The sequence below is a fragment of the Mesoplodon mirus genome, assembly GCF_964341445.2.
Source record: "Mesoplodon mirus genome assembly, chromosome: 5".
NCBI lineage: Eukaryota > Metazoa > Chordata > Mammalia > Artiodactyla > Ziphiidae > Mesoplodon > Mesoplodon mirus.
In genome coordinates, this window is record NC_138980.1 from 41,270,231 (window position 1) to 41,288,004 (window position 17,774).

Consider the following 17,774-nt stretch of genomic DNA (forward strand, 5'->3'; position numbering starts at 1 on the left):
GCCTGGGGTGGGGCCCCGGGTGGGCGCGGGGGCGATTCAACCTGTGTGCTGCGAAGGACGCAACTTCCTCTTGAACAGTGTGCTGTTGTAAACATATTTGAAAACTATTATCAATAAAGTTTTGTTTAAAAAAAGTGTCGCTGGTGTTCCTGACTTCGGTCACCCACCCACACACCCCCAGGGGGTTGGAAAGGGAATTTCGGACCCCAGCGTCCAGGCTGATCAGCACCTGGTCTGCAGTCCTTAAAACCGGGTTTATTTGGAATTCTGCCACTCTCCCCGCCCCGCAGGAGAAGGGGGCGCCAAACTGCCCTCTGACCCCGGATTAGGGGTCCCCACATTCTGAGGCGCGCCCCCTCTGCGTCCAACCAGAGGCCGAAAGGGCGGGCGCTCTAGGGAGAAGCTGGGGCCAGCGCGCCGGGAGGCCGAGCGGCGGCGGGGGCGGCCCTGGTAGGGGGATATGGGGTGGGGGTGACGGTGCGCGCCCCCCTTCCCGCATCCTCCCCGCGGAGCCAAGCGCGCCCAAGGGGCGCGGAGGCGTCGGTGGTCCGAGGATCCCCGCAGCCCCGGCAGAGCGCTGTAGCCCGACCCACGGGCGGCGAGTTCCCGGTAAGTGCGGTCCCGAGAGCGGAGCGCGCCGGGGAGGCGTGGAGAGGGGGGCTGGGCGCCGGGGACGTCTGGGTCCCGCGCCCAATGGCTGGAGGGCGGCCGAGCACCGCCCGCCCGCCCTGCCCGCCCCCTCTCCCCTCCCCCAGGCGCTCCCCTCCCCCTCCCCCGCCCGCCGCTTTCCCCCGCCCCCGCCCCGGCGCCAACTCCGCGGCGCCTCCTTAAAAAGCGCGCGGGAGTTGTAAGGGGGGGCCGGAGCGAGCCTGAGTGAGCGAAAGCGCAGGGTAAAGGGGGCGGGCGGGGGGCCCGGGCTCCACCTTAAAAGCGGGCGCGTGGGGGTGGGAGGGAGGAAGGCGGGCGGCGGGGAGGAGGGAGGGAGGGAAGGAAGGGGGGCCGGAGTGTCCCGGGCGCAGGGCGCGCGTGCGGCGGCGGCGGCGGCGGGGAGGGGCCGGCCGCGCCGCGCTCCCCTCCTCCCTCCTCGCATCCCCGGCCCCGCGCGCGCCCAGCAGAAGCGGGTCTGTGTGTGCGTGCGTGCGAGTGAGTGAGTGTGTGCATATATTTTTCTCTCTTTTCTTTCTCTCTCACTGTTTTTTCTCTCTCTCTCGCTCCCTCTCTCTCGTTCTTTTTTTTTTTTTTTTTGCAAAGAAACAGCAGCGCCGCCGCCGCTCCGCCGAGGCGCTGCGCCCCCCGGGGGGGGAGGCGGAGGAGGCGGGCAGCGGCGGAGGGAGGGGAGCCGGGGAGGGGGGCGCCGCGCTGGGAGGGAGGCAGCGCGCACGGTGCAGCCGGGCCGGGCGGGAGGCATGGCGGGGCCCCCGGCCCTACCCCCGCCGGAGACGGCGGCGGCCGCCACCACGGCGGCCGCTGCCTCGTCGTCCGCCGCTTCCCCGCACTACCAAGAGTGGATCCTGGACACCATCGACTCGCTGCGCTCGCGCAAGGCGCGGCCGGACCTGGAGCGCATCTGCCGGATGGTGCGGCGGCGGCACGGCCCGGAGCCGGAGCGCACGCGCGCCGAGCTCGAGAAACTGATCCAGCAGCGCGCCGTGCTCCGGGTCAGCTACAAGGGGAGCATCTCGTACCGCAACGCGGCGCGCGTCCAGCCGCCCCGGCGCGGAGCCACCCCGCCGGCCCCGCCGCGCGCCCCCCGCGGGGGCCCCGCCGCCGCCGCCGCGCCGCCGCCCACGCCCGCCCCGCCGCCACCGCCCGCGCCCGTCGCCGCCGCCGCCCCGGCCCGGGCGCCCCGCGCGGCCGCCACTGCCGCCGCCACAGCGCCCCCCTCGCCCGGCCCCGCGCAGCCGGGCCCCCGCGCGCAGCGGGCCGCGCCCCTGGCCGCGCCGCCGCCCGCGCCCGCTGCTCCTCCGGCAGTGGCGCCCCCGGCCGGCCCGCGCCGCGCCCCCCCGCCCGCCGTCGCCGCCCGGGAGCCGCCGCTGCCGCCGCCGCCACAGCCGCCGGCGCCGCCACAGCAGCAGCAGCCGCCGCCGCCGCAGCCACAGCAGCCGCCGGAGGGGGGCGCGGCGCGGGCCGGCGGCCCGGCGCGGCCCGTGAGCCTGCGGGAAGTCGTGCGCTACCTCGGGGGCAGCGGCGGCGCCGGCGGCCGCCTAACCCGCGGCCGCGTGCAGGGGCTGCTAGAGGAGGAGGCGGCGGCGCGGGGCCGCCTGGAGCGCACCCGCCTCGGAGCGCTCGCGCTGCCCCGCGGGGACAGGCCCGGGCGGGCACCATCGGCTGCCAGCGCCCGTGCGTCGCGGAGCAAGGTGAGCGCGCCGCGGAGGGGGGCGCCGCGCGGTGGGCAGGTGCGGGCGAAGTTGGTAGCGGGGCGCGAATACCGGGAGGAACCGGGCCGCAGGCGGCCGGGGTTTTGCGCTACTTCCCGGCGGGCTTGGCGGGTGGTGACCTTGGCAAGTGACTTGATCTTCCCCCGCCTCAGTTGCCTCTGCTGTAAAACGCGACTTAATAACAGTAGCGACTCTTTGGGGTTGTTGAGCGAGTTTAGCGAGATTTGGCTACTGAGGGCTTTATTAACACAGAGCCTGGCATGGAGTGAATGTGTAAAAGTTAGTCCGTGTTGATATTAAAGGTGGTAGTGAGGCACAGCACTTGGTCCTAGATCCCAGGGATTGGGCCCAGGGCCAGAACAGCTACTAACCTTGCGTGCCTGTCTCCCTTGCTCCAGAGAGGTGGAGAAGAGCGAGTGCTTGAGAAGGAAGAGGAGGATGAAGATGATGAAGATGAAGATGATGAAGACGAAGTGTCTGAGGGCTCCGAGGTGCCCGAGGGTGACCGTCCTGCAGGTGCCCAGCACCAGCAGCTTAATGGCGAGCGGGGCCCTCAGAGTGCCAAGGAGAGGATCAAGGAGTGGACACCCTGTGGACCCCACCAGGGCCAGGATGAAGGGCGGGGGCCAGCGCCAGGCAGTGGCACCCGACAGGTGTTCTCCATGGCCGCCATGAATAAGGAAGGGGGATCAGGTAAGGACCCCGCTGGGTGGGGGAGGGTGCCTGGTGGGAAGGAACCGAGCCCAAGACAAAACCACAGGCATATGCTTTTTATTTCCCAGCCTCTGCTGCCACTGGGCCAGACTCCCCATCCCCCGTGCCTTTGCCCCCAGGAAAACCAGCCCTACCTGGGGCTGATGGGACCCCCTTTGGCTGTCCGTAAGTTGGGGTGTTTGAGACACAGGGGTGCCGCCCAGGTGTGTATAACAGAACCAGAGGAGCATCACTGCTCACTGGTTCCCTTTGTTCCAACACAGTTCTGGGCGCAAGGAGAAGCCGGCTGATCCTGTGGAGTGGACAGTGACAGATGTGGTAGAGTACTTCACCGAGGCCGGCTTCCCCGAGCAGGCAACAGCTTTCCAAGAGCAGGTGAGTTCCTGACCCTCAACTTAGCCCCAGCGTTCCAGGGCCTTAGTGGGGGTGTGTGCTCTGACCCTGCTTGCTCGCTCTCTCTCTCTCTCTCTCTCTCTCTCTCTTTCCCTCTCCCTCCCTCCCTCCCTCCCTCTCTCTGTCCCACCCAGGAAATCGATGGCAAGTCTTTGCTGCTCATGCAGCGCACAGATGTGCTGACCGGCCTGTCCATCCGCCTCGGCCCAGCCCTGAAAATCTACGAGCACCACATCAAGGTGCTGCAGCAAGGCCACTTTGAGGATGACGATCCCGATGGCTTTCTAGGCTGAGCACCAAGCCTCACCCCTGCCCCAACCCATTCCAGTCCCCATCTTACCCAAGACCCCCAGAGTCCGGGAGCTGGTCGGGGACACCCTCAGCCCTCATAACAGATTCCAGTGAGGGGGCATTCCTACTCATCTTTTCCCTGTGTCTCCCCAACACACACACCTCTGGCCCCCAGCACCTCCTGTACTCCCTGATAGAGGAGTGTCGGGTGGGACAGGGCCTACTCATTTCACCCCAGGAGGCCAACCCTCCCCCTCACCCAGTCTAGGACATTTTTGGAAAAATAAAATGGGGGCTTCCCATCTTCCCTAGATCCTCTTCAGTTCAGCCAGATGTTTCCTATATAAATGTTTTATTCTGTCTGTTCATTTTGGTGGGTGGCCGTTCCTCCCTCCCCCACCACCCAGGCCCCTTCCCAGTCTGTCCCTGGCCTCCAGCCCCTGGGAGCAGCTGGGAGGGGGTCCCTGGATCTTCCTTACCCCTCCCATTTCTTTCTGTTCATTGTCTCTCCAGCTGGCTGTATTGCTTTTTAATATTGCACCGAAGGTTTTTTAAATAAAATTTTAAAAAAAGAGAGAAGAAAAACATGCCACAGTGTCCATTTTATGAATGTAGTCAAGGAGGTGAAGATCCACAGCAGCCTTCTGGGAGTCTTGGGTTAGGACAGAATTGTTTGAGGAGGGAGACAGGTAGTGAATGGGGCTGCCCCACAGCCAGCTAACTGCTCCAGGAGGACAGGAATATTTGCTGCTTCTGCCATCTCCCCATTCCCAGAACAGCGCCTGGGCACACAGTAGGTGCTCAAATATTTGTTAAGTGACTAGCAGTTAACTCTAGGCTTTTCGGGCATTCTCTGGGTTCTCACCACAGCCCCATGAGGCAGGGCTCGTGAAAAATCCACTTTACAGACGGCAACTGGCTCATCACAGCAAAGATGCTTGCTCAGGGTCACACAGGGTGCAGCCTGACACCTGTCTGAGTTCTTTACCCAGAGTCTTTAAGTATAATTAATGTGTTTGGCTTCATAGCTCTATTATCTGACAACCTTTGCATGTTACAAGGAACCCAGCCTACAACTGTTGTGGGCAGGGGTCTGTTTTGGGCCCATGGTAGGGTCTCCAGGCCTCCTGGCCCTCTCCATAAAAGGGGCAGAAAGGACTGGGCCATCAGATGAGATCATGGGATGGGAAAAATTTTCCAAGTGAAAATTTTTATTATTGTTGGTAACAACCACTACATCACAAGTGCTACTAAGTTCTAATGCAGTTTCTCAACTCCATTAGTTTTTTTAAAAAATATACAGATTCCGTGTCCTGGGAGTCAGACACACAGCGAGTGGGGCGGGGCCATCCTCGTTTTCTATACCTGCAACCCCGGGGTTTGGACGCTCGGTAGAGACCCCTCCTCCCTAGGAAACCGCCTCAGAGAGTCAAATGCGCTGGCCCCGGGCCGCACCCCCAGGACACTGCCGCTCTAGCAACGGCCCAGGTCGCCTCCCCCGGCGCGTACCCCCACGGCCAGGTTACGGGAGCGCGCGTGTGCGCGGGGCGCCGCGGCCGGGCCCCGCAGCGCGAGCCGGAGCGGCTCGCCCCTCCGTGTTGAAATTCAAATGAACCGAACTCCATCCACGCTGCGCCGTTAGAGAAGTCGAGGCCCGGGTGAGATGGAGGGGGACGCGCTCCCAGCCAAGTCCGAGGTACCCTGGGCGGGGTCGAACCCGCGGCCAATGTGAGCAGCGGAGGCTTAAAGAGCTCTGGTCCCCGCCTCCCGCCGCACGATGGCAACCAGGCAGTGGTTCTTGGGGCCGCTCCCCGCGGGCTCTGGGGAAACGCCGCTCCCGGACGACTTGGAACCTGGGATACAGCCCTGCGAAGACCCCTCATGGTCGCCTCCCACTGGCCAACCTGGGGACTCAACCCAGGCGGAGCCCGAGGATATTCAGGGACAGCTGCCGGAGGCCTCCACCTCTACGCCTTTCCCTGAGCCTCTGGCCCCAGGCCGCGGGCCCGCCCCTCCTCGCCTACCCTTGGACACCACGTTCAGACCCATCAGTGAACAGCTCCGTTACCTGCTCAAGAAGGCAGATGACTTCCAGAGCTACTTGTTCTACAGGTGATGTTGGACGGGGTCCTAGGTTCTACCCATGGATAAAGAGACGGAGGAGGGGATAACAAAATAGGTGACATACACTAGATTTACAAACTCAAAAGCATTAGGAGCCAGAGGAGGTAAATGAAGCTAGCTGATTAGCAATCCCATTTCGAAGAGTTACGAGGACTGTGTAGAAATTTGGGGTTAGGGAGTGCGGGCTATTATGTGGGCCCCTGGGGTTGCCAAATCGCTAGAACTCTTCTCCCACTTTGTAACCGTTGGCTTAGGTTTTGAACCCTGGGCAGGCTAAACAAAACCTATCTGAGCAAGATTTGGCCTACTGGCTACCAGTTTGAGACCTCAAAGAATAATATGATTCCCAGACCAAGGGAAAGGGGACTGTGATTCTCATGTATCAATGTCCATGGGAATCCCCTGGGAGGTTGTTTAAACCCTAGATTTCTGGGCTTCACCCAGGGAATAGTAAGTCAAAGTCAGTCTTGGGACTCAGGTGTCTGCATTTTAACAAGTATTTCAAATGTTTTTGATGCTGGTGGTCCTGGAAGACGCTCTGAGAAAGGCCTGACACTGGGGGATTTTGTTTGTAGTGGGGGTCCAGGCCAGGGATACAGGTGGGCAGTGAGTGGAATAGGAGAAATTGGTGGGGGAGCCAGGGACCTCAGGCAAAGGCCCCCTTCTCCCTTCAACAGGGACCGAGTGCAGAAGGAACAGCTGGCGAAGGCCATGCCCACCTTCTTGCAGATGTGTGAGCCCTACTTCCTGTACCTGGAGGCAGCTGCACGGAGTATGCCCCCCATCTATGGAGCCCTGCAGGAGCTGATCCGAAAGGGGGTGTGTGGAGCAGTTTTCCTAGATCCTATGCCCCTTTCTTCGTCTCTCAGGCCTGGGGGATGGGGAGGACGCTCACGGCAGGCCAGCTAATCACATTATGCCCCCTCTTTCATGCAGCTGTTGGAGATCTCCCAACAGCTGACTCTGCGCCTGGAACAGCTGGTCCTTATGTATGCATCATTTGGGTTTGTGAACCTGGAGGAGACTGAACCCCTAAGGTAAAAGGTTAGGAGACTGGGATTGGGGTCAGGGGTGGAGGAGGCCAGGGCATACCCTCATTCCCCACTCTCCCATCTCCTGCCAGCATCTCCTGTTTCTTCTGCGGGAGGTTCTCCATCAGTCCTTCCCACGAGGTGTCCATCTTTAGATACTGTGCCCCTGCCGCCTACACCGCCAGCCGCTTCCCCCGATACCTCTATAAGAAGATGCGCTGGAACCTGGAAACCACCCCAGAGTCCAGCAGCCAGGGGCAAGATTCCCGTGTGGATTAGTGAGTCCCCTTATCAGAATCAAAGTCCTCCCCTCTCTATGGAGAATGCCAGTTTGGGCCACTGAACCACCACCATCAAAGCACGGAAAGCCAAGCAGGAAATCAAGGACCTTTGAAAGGTCATCCCCACCTTTAAAAATATATATATGCCCCCATCAAAATAAAAGCCCTCATCTTAAAAGTAGGCTGACAGTGAGAAAAAGCCTCAGTATTGAATCATATCCCTACCTGAGAACTTGAAGGCAACTTCTGATGAGTTTCCACCTTACCTCCAAAATTAAAACCCTCCAACAGAAGTTAGGAAACTGCTCACATTTAATTGCTGCCCCTTCTCCTCCCAGCTACTTCCTGTGCTATAGAGATACATGGGAAGACGCAGGCAAGAGTCCAATCAACTCATGCCCCCAGACTCAGAAGCTGTGGTCCATCGGCCGATGGGTGCCCCTAGGACCAGCTGAGGATGACCTTTATTCATGGTAGGAGCTAGGGCGATGGCAAGGTGGGCGTGGGGTCTGGAGGGAGGGGCAGAACCCAAACAAAGACCATCTACCTCCCCCAACACTGTTTCCATTGGTAATAATGATAGCATTTTATTGTGCCCTGAAAAGCGCTTTATGCAGACTCGTGTAACAACCCACTGAGATCTATACTACTAGCCCCATTTTACAAAGAAGGAAACAGGTGCTCAGAGAGGATAAATTACCTGCCCAAGGACACACAGCTAGCTGAGTAATTGGCCAGGTCAGGGCTAGAGTTGTTCAGCCTCCCAGAGCCATTACCCTCTATGTTTCTCATCAACAAGAAAATCACTTTCCCCCAGGGTTTTTCCCACCCCTAGCTGAAACAAAGCCTCTCTCAGCCACAGCCTCACACTCAAGGGGAGGGGCTCCCGAGTAGCAGGGGGCGCTCACATCCAGGCCTGTCTCTCCCCGGCGCCCAGGATTTTGTCCCCGCAGCCCCCTGGGGACTACGAGCAGCTGCTGACCATCGGCTTCGAGGAGCCGTCGCACATGCTGGCCACCGACCTGCTGGTGCAGATCCTCACGGGCCAGGCAGGCACGGCCCGGCCCCCGAGCGCCGCCGGGCCCGCGGCGTGGGCCGCGCAGGAGTCTTGAACCTGGAGAGAGGGTGGGAGCTGGAGCTTGACAGTTCCAAACTCCAGGAGAGGGAGTAGTGGAGGGGCTCACTCGTTCTCCTGGTGCAGCTCCGCCTCGCCTTCCAAGGGGCCAGGCCGAGCTAGCCCGTCCGCACTGGGTCCGGCCCGGCCGCGGGGCCCTGCGGGTGGACACACCGGCTTTATGTTAAATAAAAGAAAGAAAGAGGTCACAGTCTCAACGTCCGCTCGGATCGCCTCTCCCCTCCCCTTGGGGAGAGGGGGCCCCGCCCACTCGCGCGGCCTTCTGGGAAATGTAGTCTCTGGAAACAAAACCATAGTCCACCGACTGGCGGACGGAAGCTCAGAGCATGCGCAGAGGTGTGCATGAAGCAAAAAGGGAAGTAGCTGCTCCTGTCAACAACCGGAACCCAGAAAACCGCAAGTTTCGGGTAGCCGGGAAATTCAACGCCCACTGTGGGAAGGGACGCAGAGCCACGCCCACTCTTATATTTTGACCCGGAAATTATGTCCCTGTACCGAAAAAGACTATATTTCCCAACGTGCCCCGGGAAAGGGCCAGCCATCAGTTTCCTAAGAGCCGAGGTTAGATCTTTTCTTCCAGCTTTTGGGTCTTGCCTTGTGCAGGTCGCTGTACCCCCTGGGGTGTCCGGGGCGCGGGCTGGGTGGGAGAGCCGGGAGGCAATCCAACTTAGGGTCGCTAAGCCTCACCCCAACCTTGGACTGGAGAGAAGACACGGGTTGAGAGGTGAACTCGCCTGCCGAGAGCTACAGTGACCCAAGTGGCGGAGCCTGGACCTGAGCTGGGTTCTTCTGATAGCAACTGGTCACTTGCGAGGGGAGGGGTGTCCTTGCTGACCCGGCTGTCACTCAGCTGCGAGCAACCCCCCCTTTAAACTAAGGGACACCTTTTGGGTCCCCCTAGCATTTTCAGAGTGGGAGGAGAGACTTGGAGCCCTGCTTCATGGAGCAAAACACTCGCTTACCTAATAGTCCCTGGTACATAGTATTATCATAAGTATTATGATTATCCCAGTTTACAAATGACAAAAATGAACGTGAGAGGCGAAGTAAATCAGGATTGGACCAAAACTCTTGTTCATTCGGGGTGGGATTGGAGGCTTCTGGTGACAATTTCTGACTGCATCAAGGATTTTTTAGTCCACAACCCAGGTCTGAACGGGTCCAAAGGGGTTCTGAAGTTCCCTGACACGGATTTGAGGCCCCACCACCACCACTGTTTAGACTAGCCCAGTCCAATAGAAATTTAAAATGAGCCACAAATGCGAGTCACATATGTAATTTCAAATTTTCTAGTAGCCACATTAGAACAATAAAGAGGTCAGAATTTTAGTGATATTTTTATTTAACTTCATATATCCAAGATATTACTCCAACGTATAGTCAATGTAAGAAATTATTAATGAGATAGCCCTCTTTTTTTGTACTAGGTTTTAAAAATCTTTTGTGTATTTTACACTTACAGCACATCTCAATTTGGACTAGCGACACGCAGATTTAATCTATCTCCCTTAAGACAAATCCACAAGCCACTTAAAACTAGATTTCTGGTGGGTGGTGACAACACTGGGAGAGGAAGGAAACAGGTTTAATTTCTTGGGTCCTGTCTACACCCATGGTTCTCTAACTTTAGAATCATGTGGAGGGTTTGGTCATTAAGTCTGGGATGGAGTCCAAGAATGTGTGTTTCTTACAAGTTCCCAAGTGATGCTGACGTTGCTCGTCCAGATACCACACTTTGAGAAATGCTAGCGTACATCGACCTCATGACTCTCAAACTTGGCTCCACGTTAGAAGCACCTGGGGAGCTTTACTGATGCCAAGGCCTCTATCAGATTCTAATTTATTTGGCATAAGGGTGCCTCAGGTAATTTTAATATGCAAGAAAGTTCAAGAACCCAGGTCTACACTTAAGCAGTTCTGTCAGCTCTACATACCTAATTCTTAGCTCCCCTGCCAGGGATTAAGAACAGGTTCTTGGCGTTTCCATTTTCCACTTTGGCAGTGCTGGCTCTTTCCTGCTTTTCTCTCCATACCTCCCAGAGTCACGGTCAGCCATGTGGTCAGTGTGCTGATGATGGGGTCAGGGGTGGGTCCTTGGGCTGAGCTACCGTTGGGGTGCAATGCTGTGTGAGCTAGACCCAGGGCATACAGAATTGGACAAATCCAGGAGTTTAAACAATGATTCTAAAAGTCTTTTCGGGGTCTCAGCACACCTCTAAGAAGCTGATACACTAACACCGCAGAATATACTGCACAGATGCAGTCTTACAGCTTATCTCGAACCCCATCCAGGGGAGCCTTGGACCCCTTGTCTTGGGACAGAGGGAAATTAAGGAGGGCTTGCCAATTGACAGCCATAAGCCCTACTGCAAACAGGTGTTGCTTGCTGTCCCCTCCTGCCCCCCACCAATTAAATTTTCTAAATAGTCACAATTAAAGTTTGGTAGATTTATCTTTTAAAGCCTGGGTTTCCAGTTGCTTTGGGGTTTTTTTTTTGTTGTTGTTGTTTTTAATTTTTTTGGCTGCACCATGGGGCTTGTGGGATCTTGGTTCCCAGACCAGGGATTGAACGCAGCCCTTGGGCAGTGAAAGAACAGAATCTTAACCACTGGGCCACCAGGGAATTCCCTCCACTTGCTTTTGGAAAGCAGAAGCTTGACACCACTAAGCTCACCCACTCATAGCACTGGTGATATGGAAGAACACCTACCTGCCTGTTGAAATGAGGCATTTGTTTTACAGCACACCCTGTCTCTCTCTCTTAATATCTGCCTAAGGTCTGTAGGCATGTGAGGTTTGCAATTGCTAGGCAGATTATAAATGGCCTTGCATGCCCTACTAAGAAGCTTGAACCAATACCACTCCCTTTTTTTTGTAGCCATTGTTTATGTCCCCAGGGCGGGAACAACCTCTTATCACCTCTGTCTAGCCAGCACCCTGCGCGGGGCAAGTCGCTTGGCACCAATAAATGTTGACGAAATCTGGAAAGGGTGGGCATGAGTTCGTTTGTCCCAACGCCGCAGTTCGCGCCCGCGTCGCCAGGTGGCACTAGGACCCCGGCCGGGCAGGGGGAATATGCGGCCCAGGAACAGGGAGATACGGGACATTCTGCATTCCGGCCGGCGCCTCCGGCGACTTTCTCAAGCCTTGCTCCTCTCGCCGCGCTCCCGCCCCACCCCACCGCAGACGAAGAGGACCCAGAAGAAAACAGCCTGCACTGCCCAGAAAGAAGGGGCTTTATTGGGGAGTGGGAACAGCCGAGGAGGTGACCCCTATCTAACAGTCAAGGCCGGAAGGAGAGGCTAGTTCCGTTTGCAGTTAGGTGGAGAAGGGCGGGGCAGTTTTACTGGCGGTGTTGTGATGGTGGTGTTTTCCAATTGGGACTAACAGTTTTATTCAAGATTCTGGTCAATTTCACAAAGTCAGGTTCGAGGAGGGGCTGATCGATTGCGTCTTTCCTGGCTCAGACCTGTAGCCCCTCTCCAGGCCTTCCGCCGATCCGGAGGGCACACCTGGGCGCCCCTGCCTGGGTCCTCTGACGGGCATGTTACCTTCGTCCGGGGACCCCAGCCGGCTCGAACCTCAAGGCTTCCGCTCCTCCTGGAGAGAGGGGCCAGACCGAAGGCATGCCTCGGGGGCCCGCGCACCGCGAGTGGGGACACCCAGGCCCCGGGTGGGGCAGTTTGAGCCCCAGGACCACCGCCTTCTCGACACCCCTGGGCCACGTCCGGGACTTTGGGTCCTAGCGCAGAGTGACTTCCCAGGGGGTCCTTTCCCCAGCCCAGCGTTCTCGCACGCAGAGGGTTGGGGTGGGGGGCAGCGACAAACGCCTGAGGCAGGAGGGGAAAGGGGTTCCCACCTGCTCCAGACCGTTCTCCGTAGCCTTTCTGCGGGGAGGCCAGATCACCGCCAGCTTTCCGTCGCCCCTGCTCGCTGCGGGAGAAGGGGCGCTCAGCCGAGATTGCCCCTCCTCTCACCAGCTGGAGGCGGCCAGGACGAAGGAGAGCGGCCGCGCCCCTTAAACACACACACGCGTTCACCCCCCTCCTCCCCATGGAGGCCTCCATCATGAGGGAGGAGGGAGGAACCCGAGGGAGGAGAGAGGCAAACAAACCCAGGGTGGGGAGGTAGAAACCCGAAAATTCAGAGGGAGGATCCAGGTGTGCCAGAACCCAGGGAGGGTTCCCTGGAACCCGACAAAGACATCTGGAATCCTCCTCCCTTCCCCCACCACGAGCCTAGGGGGAGTGGATCTGGGAGTCCGACGGGGGCCGGGGGTGTGGAGCATAGGGATGGGAAGCCCAGAAGGGGTGAGTTAAGAGGGGCCCGAGGAGTCTGGGAGCCAGGAAGGGGGACCCTGAGGATAAGAGGGCCACTGGAGTTGGGCAGTCGGTGAGAGCGGCTGGAGCCCTGGGAATTCCCAGCGTAGGGGCGCCAGTGGCTTACCAGTTAGGCTGGGCGCGGGCTCCTTGAACTCGGCGGTACCGTAGACGCTGAGGCGCTGGCGCTGCAGTTCCCGCTCCCGCTCATTCACCTCGCGCACCTCCTGCTCCAGCAGCGATGGTGCGATGGGCGGCGGGGCGCGGGCCAGCACCGGGCACCGGCTCTGCACGACTGAACGTGGCCGGCCTCCGGGCTCAGGCAGCCGTTGCGGGTCCGCGCTGCCCTCCGCCGCCGCCGACGAGGAGCCGCACCCGCCGGCAGCCTCGAAGAAGCGCTTGAGCTCGCCCAGCGGCTGAGGCGGCTGCCGGGCGCGCTGCTTTGGGACCTCGGGGCGCGCTAGCGCCGCCTGCCGATGGGCCTCCCGCTCGATGTCTCGCTGCATCTGCGCGCCCGCCCGAGCGCGCTCCAAGGCGCGCGGGAGCGCGGAGCCGGGGCCCGGCAGGCTGAGCACCGGCCGCACACGCAGTTCGACGAGTTCGCGGCCCGCGCGACCTGGGCTCAGGCCCCGGCTCCGGCGCAGGCTCTCCTCGCGTTCGCAGCTGCGGCGGATTTCACGCTCGATGGGCGTCTCCATGAGCGGCTCCTCTGGGGGCTGTTGTGGGGTCTCGGAGAGCAGTAGAAAACGCAGCTGAGGGGATTCAGAGTTTGACTCAGAGGAGGTTTCCGGACCTTGAGAGGGACACTGCTCCAGGACTCCGGCGCCTCGCGCTTCACACGGTTCAGCGTCGTCGCTGCCTCGCCCAGGACTCTCAAAGCCCTCAGCTGCGGTCGGTCCAGGGCGCTCTGCCTCCTGCCTCGCTGATAGCCCGAGGTCTTCGCTCTCTTGCTTGGGGGTCTCCGCGCCCTGGTCTGGGGAGGGCACGGGGACCTCGCCGCCTGGCCTGGGGACCTCGGTATCCTGCTCTGCGGCAGGCCCGGGAATTTCTCCGTCTAATCCGGGGGGCTCAGGGCCCCGCGCTTCGGACGACCCCAGGGCTCCGCTCTCCGGCCCGGGGGCCTCGGTGTCCAGGGTTGGGAGCAGCTCGGAAGCCTTAGCTCCCAGCGCTGGAGTTTTGATGCCCAGAGCTGGGACACACTGCCCTGCGCGGCACCTGTGGCTGCAGTCGCCGTCCGCGGGTTCCAAGGCGTAGCCTGCACCGGCCGCTTCTCTGACCCGCCCCTGGCCTTCAAGAACTGTCCCCGGGGGCAGGGCCGGGCAACGCCCCCTGCACCTGCAGGCAGGACTCTGGGCTCCGCCCTGGCCCCGCCCTCGAGACGGGGGCGCCTCAGCTGGGCGCTGGATTTCTTCCACTAGCACGCCTCAAGTCAGCTCAGGGCATTGGCCCTTTTAGAAGAGGACTTCCCTAGACCTAGCCCGCTACCTGGGACGCCAGTCTGGGTGCAGTGTTCACTCAGGGGGCGCCACCCTAGAACATTTTCGGCCTCACGTCCCCGGCATTGCCAGGAGGCTTGGCCCTAACTGCACGCCTGGCTGGGCCTCTGAACAACTGTCCTCTGGTGGCGAGTCCCCCGAAGCCATCTTTCCGGGGCCTTGCCTGTCCCGCGCAGCAGCAACGCCCACGGCCTCTGGGCTGTCCTTCCACCTTCCACTCCTGCAGCGCACAGCTCGGGCTGGAGGGGGCGCCAGGAACCGCCTCACCGCCCGCCCCAGTCTCCCTCCCAGTACCTGGGTTCAGCAAGGTTCCGAGCGGTGAGCCAGCGCCCGCGACAAGCCCAGAGGTCACTTCCCCTCACCCCCCCCCCAGGAAAAGTCCGCGAGGCATCCACCGCCAAGTGCACTCCCAGATTGAGGGACGAGGGAGGGACGCACACACAGAACGCCCAGGGCTCAGCAGAGCGGCTGAGGTTTGAAAGGCGGTCACCTTGGGCCCAGGCGACTGGGAAGGCTCAGAGAGGTATCCAGGCTTGCGGGAGGAAGTAGCTCCCTGCAGCTGGGGCCAGATTGTGACGTTCAAGGCCGGGATCGATGCCGGGAGCAGGCGACCTACCCTCAGGGACATTTTCCACTCTCTTCCCCTGGGCTCTCTCCAAAACCTGCCTCCATCCCCCACCATTTTGGGGTGACCAGTAAGAAAGATATAGTTACCTAAAGAAAGTGGGGGGGCTACACAGCCTCAGGAGCCCCAATAATCCTCCAACTCTCTGCCTACCCTGGTGACTCCCCTTTCTGTCCACCCTCCCACTCTACTCTCTCCTTGATCCCAATCTCAAGCTGCTACCCTCCTCCCTCTGACCATCTGAACTTCCTCCCTCTGACTCTATTGACCCAATTGGAATCAGACCCACCTGATTCCTGCCCACTCAGAACCTAAGTGTCAGCCTTCTCCAAGGCTCAGTTTCCTTGTCTGTAAAATGGGGATAATAGTGCTTACTCCCTCGGGAGGTGATGAGGATGAAAACTATACTTCCGGAATGAGTTGTCTCTACAGTGGACTCTTTATCACCTCCTGTCCCTCTTCTAGCCATGCTTACTGGGTTCTTGGTTCCACCATGCCACACTGAACCTTCTCTGTCCAAGGACCTCCGTGACCTCCATTTGCCAGACCTGATCACTGGCTCCTCCCTGATTCCCTCTCCATTAGCTCCTTGGTCTTGGAGGACACCATCCTCTCCTGATTTCCTTCCTACCTCCCAGGCACCCCTTCTCAGACTTCTGGTTCACCTGCATCAACGGGCTTCCTTCCCTCTGGCTTCCATTGGGTTTGGCTGAGGGGAGAGAGGTGAGTGAGGTCCGGATGTTTATCCCATGCCCCCTTCCTCCAAGCTTTGTTGGCTGTGTTCCTCCACAGCAGCCAGCACCTCCACCTAGTTCTCTCCCTCCAGGGCCATGGGGTGGTAACAGCTCCTGGCTGTGGTGAATCCAGGGTATGCACTATGCCTTGATTATTTCCTTCTATTGAGTTCTCATCAATTACTTGGTTTAAGTATACAATCTCTTTCCTGCCAACACTCAGACCTTGACAAACTCCAATCTCATGCTTTAAGTACCATCTCTATGCTGATGTCTCCCAAATTTATATCTCTAGCTCTGACTTCTCCCCTGGGTTTTGGACTCATATCCAACAGTCCCTAGTCTAATAGATAACGCCAAAATGAACACTTTAGAAACTGAACTCTTGGTTTCCCCCAACTCTACTCCTCTCTACTATGTATAGCAACTCACTCATTCTGTTTTTCATGCCCAAAATGTAGAAGTCAGCCTCGGGGCTTCCCTGGTGGTGCAGTGGTTGAGAGTACGCCTGATGATGCAGGGGACACGGGTTCGTGCCCCGGTCTGGGAAGATCCCACATACCGCGGAGCGGCTGGGCTCGTGAGCCATGGCCTCTGAGCCTGCGCGTCCGGAGCCTGCGCGTCCAGAGCCTGTGCTCCGCAACGGGAGAGGCCACAGCAGTGTGAGGCTCGCGTACCGCAAAAAAGAAGTCAGCCTCAATTTCTCTTTTTCCCTCAGCCCCTGCCCCAATCCATTCATATATCGGATTGCTGTTTGCTCTGCCTCCAAAATATATTCTGAATTCGTCCACTTCGCGCCACCCTTGTCCCAGACACTCACTGTCCTCCAGTGACTCCCCACCAAACTTAGAAGAAAATTCCAAATTCCCTACCCTGGCTCAGAAGGCCCTTCCCACTTCTCAGGTCTCATCTCCTGACATCTCCCTTGATCACTCCTCCATCCCAGCCTTCATGCTTTCCTCAAACCCCCCAGCTGCATTCCCACCCCCAGGGCCTTTGCACTTGCCTTTCCCTCTGCTTGGAATGACTCATCACATGGTTGGCTTCTGCTCTTCAGGTCTTGGTTCTTCAGAGAAGTGGTCTCTGTTCACCCAGCCTACATCAAACACAGCTGTTCTTTAACCCTATCCCTGTTATTTTCTGTAACTCACCCAATACTGCAGTTATCATCAATTACCTTTATTTCTCCCTTTATTTGTATATTAGCTCTCTCCCCCCACCCCAGGCTGGAAAGTGAGCTGCAATACAGCATTTTCTGTTTGTCATGCTCACCCAACTCCCCCATGCCTAAAACAGCGCCTGACACATAACACTTGTTTAAGAATGTTACCAATGCTGGGAACAAAGAGATAAACCAGACTTGGAAGTTGCAGTTGAGCTTGGGAGACAGACACAATTATAAACAGAACAATCTTGCCTCAACGTGGAACACAGGCCAAGGGTACAAAGGGAAGCCTATATATTATACATCCAAATAATTAACAGTTATAAAATCAAACTACAAGCAATTAAGTAAAATATATTCTCTCCTCCAAAAGGTGGGAACAACCTAAATGTCCATCAACAGATGAATGGATAAACAAAATGTGATACATCCATACAATGGAATATTATTCAGCCATAGAAAGGAATGAAGCACTGATTCATGCTACAATATGGATGAACCTTGAAAACATTATGCTCAGTGAAAGAAGCCAGACGCAAAAGGCCACATACTGTATGATCCCATTGATAGAAAATGTCCAAAATAGGTAAATCTATAGAGACAGATGCAGATCGGTGGTTGCCAGGGGCTGGGGGGAGGGGGGAATGGGGAGTGACTGCTTAATGGGTACAGGATTTCCTTCTGGGGTGCTGAAAAGGTTCTGGAACAAGATAGTGGCAAAAGTTGCACAACACTGTGAATGGACTGAATGCCACCAATGGTAAATTTTGTTGCGTGTATTTTACCACAATTAAAAACTAATTTTTAAAAATATGTTCTCTCAGGGAAATTTCCTGGCAGTCCAGTAGTTAGGGCTCAGCCCTTTCACTGCCGAGGCTTGGGTTCAATCCCTGGTCTGGAAATAGATCCTGCAAGCTGTGTGGTGCTGCATATATATATATATATATATTATATATATATATATATATATATATAATATATATTATATATATTATATATATATTATATATATATATAATATATATTATATATATATATAATTTCCCTCTTCCTATCATGACAAATATACTTGTAGAATGACCTAGAAG

At 57.8% G+C, this 17,774-nt stretch overlaps 3 protein-coding genes across 4 annotated transcripts; 2 read left to right on the forward strand and 1 right to left on the reverse strand.

Annotated features, from left to right (window-relative positions):
* The first annotated feature begins 1,013 nt into the window (after positions 1 to 1,013).
* On the forward strand, positions 1,014 to 4,361 carry SAMD1 (sterile alpha motif domain containing 1). The gene is made up of 5 exons (XM_082623960.1): positions 1,014 to 2,357; positions 2,777 to 3,071; positions 3,161 to 3,257; positions 3,356 to 3,467; positions 3,620 to 4,361. The coding sequence occupies exons 1-5, from the start codon at positions 1,407 to 1,409 to the stop codon at positions 3,776 to 3,778; spliced, it is 1,614 nt and encodes a 537-aa protein (XP_082480086.1). The 5' UTR covers positions 1,014 to 1,406; the 3' UTR covers positions 3,779 to 4,361.
* Positions 4,362 to 5,553: 1,192 nt separating this feature from the next.
* LOC309805045 (UPF0575 protein C19orf67 homolog) lies at positions 5,554 to 8,498 on the forward strand (the record flags this gene model as incomplete). Its single annotated transcript, XM_082622874.1, has 6 exons — positions 5,554 to 5,888; positions 6,578 to 6,719; positions 6,837 to 6,937; positions 7,024 to 7,209; positions 7,551 to 7,685; positions 8,150 to 8,498. 6 exons carry the CDS (start codon positions 5,554 to 5,556, stop codon positions 8,322 to 8,324), a joined length of 1,074 nt encoding a protein of 357 aa, XP_082479000.1. The 3' UTR covers positions 8,325 to 8,498.
* Positions 8,499 to 11,565: 3,067 nt separating this feature from the next.
* On the reverse strand, positions 11,566 to 13,939 carry MISP3 (MISP family member 3). Of its 2 annotated transcripts, XM_082622931.1 has the most exons (3): positions 12,794 to 13,936; positions 12,207 to 12,280; positions 11,566 to 11,947 (listed from the first exon to the last, which is right to left on the reverse strand). In XM_082622931.1, the coding sequence occupies exons 1-3, from the start codon at positions 13,362 to 13,364 to the stop codon at positions 11,930 to 11,932; spliced, it is 663 nt and encodes a 220-aa protein (XP_082479057.1). In that variant the 5' UTR covers positions 13,365 to 13,936; the 3' UTR covers positions 11,566 to 11,929. The 2 variants fall into 2 exon arrangements, with proteins under 2 accessions (XP_082479057.1, XP_082479056.1); XM_082622930.1 differs by lacking the exon at positions 11,566 to 11,947 and having other exon boundaries at positions 11,954 to 12,280; positions 12,794 to 13,939.
* Between the last annotated feature and the right edge of the window lie 3,835 nt (positions 13,940 to 17,774).

Bases quoted from the DNA above. Each gene is read 5' to 3' on its own strand.
- SAMD1 (XM_082623960.1), top strand. From the start codon at position 1,407: ATGGCGGGGCCCCCGGCCCTACCCCCGCCGGAGACGGCGGCGGCCGCC. The intron at 3,072-3,160 runs GTAAGGACCCCG...TTTATTTCCCAG, and splicing joins GAATAAGGAAGGGGGATCAG to CCTCTGCTGCCACTGGGCCA. The intron at 3,258-3,355 runs GTAAGTTGGGGT...GTTCCAACACAG, and splicing joins GGGACCCCCTTTGGCTGTCC to TTCTGGGCGCAAGGAGAAGC.
- MISP3 (XM_082622930.1), bottom strand. From the start codon at position 13,364: ATGGAGACGCCCATCGAGCGTGAAATCCGCCGCAGCTGCGAACGCGAG. The intron at 12,281-12,793 runs GTAAGCCACTGG...CTTCTCCCGCAG, and splicing joins GCCCGCGCCCAGCCTAACTG to CGAGCAGGGGCGACGGAAAG.